General features: G+C 37.2%; 1 protein-coding gene across 1 annotated transcript; it reads right to left on the reverse strand.

Moving 5' to 3' along the window:
- Window positions 1–766: 766 nt before the first annotated feature.
- Window positions 767–3,130, reverse strand: LOC132154248 (prostaglandin E2 receptor EP4 subtype-like). The gene is made up of 2 exons (XM_059562820.1): window positions 1,991–3,130; window positions 767–1,406 (listed from the first exon to the last, which is right to left on the reverse strand). Exons 1-2 carry the CDS (start codon window positions 2,876–2,878, stop codon window positions 813–815), a joined length of 1,482 nt encoding a protein of 493 aa, XP_059418803.1. The 5' UTR covers window positions 2,879–3,130; the 3' UTR covers window positions 767–812.
- Between the last annotated feature and the right edge of the window lie 1,530 nt (window positions 3,131–4,660).

The raw sequence follows: 4,660 nt of genomic DNA on the forward strand, positions 1-4,660 counted from the left end.
GTGCCATTTTATTTTCCCTCTTAAACCAAGGTTATGCAACTTATTCCACTTTGCGTTGAGAAGACTGTTAAAAATGTTCAAATAAAAAGCTCTTCTCTCATTTTTATTTTGTCTGGTTACTTCTACTTTTTAATACTTAAATAAAGTTGTACTATTATTATTATTATTACTTTTTTCACTCTTCACCTTTAAATATCGCAAATTGTCTTGAATGTATTCAGGTTCATCTGGACTTGTCCAAAATGATTGTGATTAATGGCTTTGAAATGTAAACACCATAAGAATGTTAATCCATTAATAAGGTATTAAATACAATATTATTTAAGATGAGTTCCTTCAGAAATATCATTGTTGCTAGTCACTAATGTAGATGAATCAGAGTATTAGGATATTAAAATGTGTGTGTATATATCATCTGTGTATATAATGCACCAAAACTTAGGTATGATTGAGTTATCATCATGAATTGTTAGCGTTTGTTGGTCAGTTGTACTCTTACATATAATGAAAATAAATTGCACCTTTAATAAGTTATTCAAAGTTTTACAAGTCACACAATCAAGTACAACCCAGCATGCAGCATGGCACAGCACGGTAGAAGAAAGCAACTTATCCATAACCACAAACAAAAACCCCTAAACAAAACAGAGACATACAAGTGCCTCCTCTTAAGGTTTAATCCTAAAATTGGATCTTTCCGGATCAAAATTAAGCAAATTCACAGAATTATTTGTGAATGTAAACTAACACAGACAAAAGAAAAAACTTTTTTTTACAGTCCTTTACAGAATAAATCTAGATTGGCATCTAGGTCACTGTCTCAAGCACTTTTCTGATTCACATGAACTCGGTGTACTGAAAGTGCAAGTTACTATTTCAGCTTTATTTTCTAATATTTGAGCAGCTGGTAGTGCTATAACAGTCTTGGGGAGGAGTTTGAGGCTTGATTCTCCTTCGTCTTCATCAAACCTCATGACACAGCTCTGCTCAACGCTGAAAGGATGAAACTCAGCCAGAGCTGAATGAAAGTCCCATGCCTGGCGAAGGGTTAAGTCCACATAAGATTTAGTGTTCATGCTGGTCTGTTTACCCATGTCATTTCTACAAATGGCTGTGCGCAACGACGCGTAGCTTGTGCAACTGCTTTGAACAAATGACTGAGGTGAGTGCTGACTGTCCATCCAACCCAAAACACGACTATGATCCCCTTTCCTCAGTCCGATAGTACACTTGAGTCGCATACAGCCTTTGGTTATTAAGTTTTTCCTGCACAGAATATACACCCACGGATCCAGGATAGGGTTGAAGGAGGCGAATCTAATGGCCAGGAGATCACTGCGATAGTCTGGACTTCTGCCTGATGATATGTAAGCCGGATCATACAATTGGTTGATGAAAATGCGGACCTGTTAAGATGAATAAAAAAATAAATAAAAAAATTAAAAATTAATAAGGCAATTACAGTTAGAAAAGATCACAACTCTAACATATTTTTCATGCACCTTCAGTACACGTTATTGTACACAATAATTATTTATGATTTATTTTTTACAATCATAATAATTTATTTTTAGTTATGCATAGCAAATGTTCTTCATACTAATTATTTTTTAAATAACTTAATAGATCCAGACCTGAATGTCATTTCAAAATTAATAAATAATCACCTACTTTCAACATCTGACAACAGGAGTTCACCTGCTCAAATAATTATTGATATTATTAAGTCTGATTTGGCTTGCTTGGAGACACTATTGGAGCTCTAACTAATGAACTAATGATGACGAGACTAATAAAGTCAGTAATTAATTACTAGATATAAAATATATGGTGGTTTGTTGCCTAAATAATTGTCACAGTTGTGAGGTAAGCAGCACAAGTTGACTGGCAGGATTAGCAAACTACATTGGTATAGCGCTTATTCATAAAATAATACGAACTACACAAGAAAAATAAAAATGAACCACTGTCCCAGGACTGAATAACTCACCACTAAAGGGATGGAGCATATCAGGAACACGATGGTCATGAAAATTAACAGCCAGAACATCTGAATCTCCGCTGCAGATGTTAGTTTGAATCTGCGCCTGGAGCCTGTGTGTCCGGATATCTCTGCCCTCACAGTGCGACTCATTTTACTCATCCCGACCAGTGAACGACACACGGCGAAATTACACAGGACGGTAATGGCGATTAACAGCACCATGAAACCACCGTATAGAAACGTGTAAGAGGCGCCGACGGAGTCCATGGCGCGCCAGTCCAAGAAGCACCAAGTTCCGGGAAAGTGTTTCGTGTGCTTTCCAAAACCAAAACTGGGCATGATGCACAGAACGATATTGGCCAGGTACGTCGCCATCAGAGCGAACCTGGCCATGGCCCGGTCCACATGCTGCTGAGAGTAGAAGTACGCGTGGTTTATGGCTAGATATCGCTCCACTGACATTGTGCACAGAATAGACATGCCGGCCGAACCGAAGAACAGCATGGAAAAGGAGAAGAAATGGCACAGAAGCGTTCCGCCCGGCCACCTGCCCGCGATGTATGTGGCGATGACCACCGGACTGGTGAAACAGGTGCCCAACAGGTCCGTGACGGCCATCCCACACACCAGAGTGTAGAAGGTGGTCTCCTTCTGCTCTTTTTTTGAGATGCAAAGCACCACGATCGCCACGAGGTTTCCGAGGACCCCGACGCCAAACATAGTGGCAGAAATGATGAGCGAGCGATAGTCCAGACTCAGAGATGATCTGTTGGCGAAAGGCACGAGAACTTCTGACACATTCAAACCTACGTTCAGCAGTGAATCATTCATGTCTGATAGGTTGACAAGTGCAATTGGTTCCACGAACTGAAAGTCGACTCTTCGCTTTTCCATAAAGACCAGACTCGTGGTTTACATCTTAAGTTTACTCGTAAATGTAATCCTTGACTGGACTCATATGTGTCACTGCTTTTATAGAAGCTCACATCTTCTCTTCCCACCGTGTGACGTCAGCGTTGAAGAGTGACGTCATTTGCAAGTCCATGCAGCCAAACATAGCTAAGATCCAGTTGTGTGACTTATAGCAAGTTCAGTTCGGTTAGGAATTGCAATAGTAGCAAAGGAATTGCATGTTTAACTGTATTATTTTGCAGACCAATATCTTTCTCTGTTGCTCACTATGTCCAAATTAATAAAAGGCAAATAATAACAATAATGTTGTAATTTCTTTCATGTGTATGGTGGCTTAATAACCAAACATACAGCTTAAGGGACAAATTATCCTATTTATTGTGATAAAGGTGTTCTTGATCATCTTTAGATTATTTGGCCTTTGGAGATTCAACCGTTTTTATTTAGCATAAAACAAAATTCATTGTTAAAAGCAGCATTTTAAATGTAAATGAAATATTTTATTTTGTGTTCTGCAGAAGGAAGTTAGTCTATAGGCATACTGAATTTATAGTATAGCATATTTATAGTATAGTATACAAATTTTAATTTTATTTTTTTCTTTTAGTGGACAACCCCTTTAAGGATCTGGATTCAGTTGCATAAACATGGGCATGTTAAGACAGTGTCTTAAGAACTAGTCTGGCCATCTCGCAATTAGTAAGGGCTAATCATGCAGTCTTTTCAAATTCAAGATCAGTCTACCTTTTTATGTAACTGACTTGAATGACATGTCTTGAATTAGATGACTAACTTGTAAGTCTAAGGAGTTTATGTAACCAGACACTGTTTTTTGCTGACAAGTCATATTAAAGAATATTTCTATTTTGATGTTAAAGTAAAAAAAAAAAAAACATTTCCTCATGTTTCTTTGTGATCATTTTAGTAAAAAAGATGATGAATCTTCTTCATCTTGATAATCAAATTTTTGTACTTGAATAAAACTTGTTCATTTCAATGTCATTTCATGTCAACATGAAGCATTTTTTTCAGTTACTAACAAACTGACTTTATATATTTATACAGTACAGACCAAAAGTTTGGACACACCTTCTCATTTAAAGAGTTTTCTTTATTTCCATGTCTATGAAAATTGTAGAGTCACACTGAAGGCATAAAGGGCTATTTGACCAAGAAGGATAGTGATGGAGTGCTGCGCCAGATGACCTGGCCTCCACAGTCACCGGACCTGAACCCAATCGAGATGGTTTAGGGGTGAGCTGGACCGCAGACAGAAGGCAAAAGGGCCAACAAGTGCTAAGCATCTCTCGGGGAACTCCTTCAAGACTGTTGGAAGACCATTTCAGGTGACTACCTCTTGAAGCTCATCAAGAGAATGCCAAGAGTGTGCAAATCAGTAATCAAAGCAAAAGGTGACTACTTTGAAGAACCTAGAATATGACATATTTTCAGTTTTTTTCACACTTTTTTGTTATGTATATAATTCCATATATAATTCCACGTGCTAATTCATAGTTTTGATGCCTTCAGTGTGAATCTACAATTTTCATAGTCATGAAAATAAAGAAAACTCTTTGAATGAGAAGGTGTGTCCAAACCTTTGGTCTGTACTGTATATATATATATATATATATATATATATATATATATATATATATATATATATATATATATATATATATCACACTGCATATCCTGAGCTGATGTATAGGCAATAGAGAGGTATTGATCTCTATGTTTGGACTGGGAAAACCCATCTAATCC

Source organism: Carassius carassius, chromosome 12 (assembly GCF_963082965.1).
Source record: "Carassius carassius chromosome 12, fCarCar2.1, whole genome shotgun sequence".
Taxonomy (NCBI): Eukaryota; Metazoa; Chordata; class Actinopteri; order Cypriniformes; family Cyprinidae; genus Carassius; species Carassius carassius.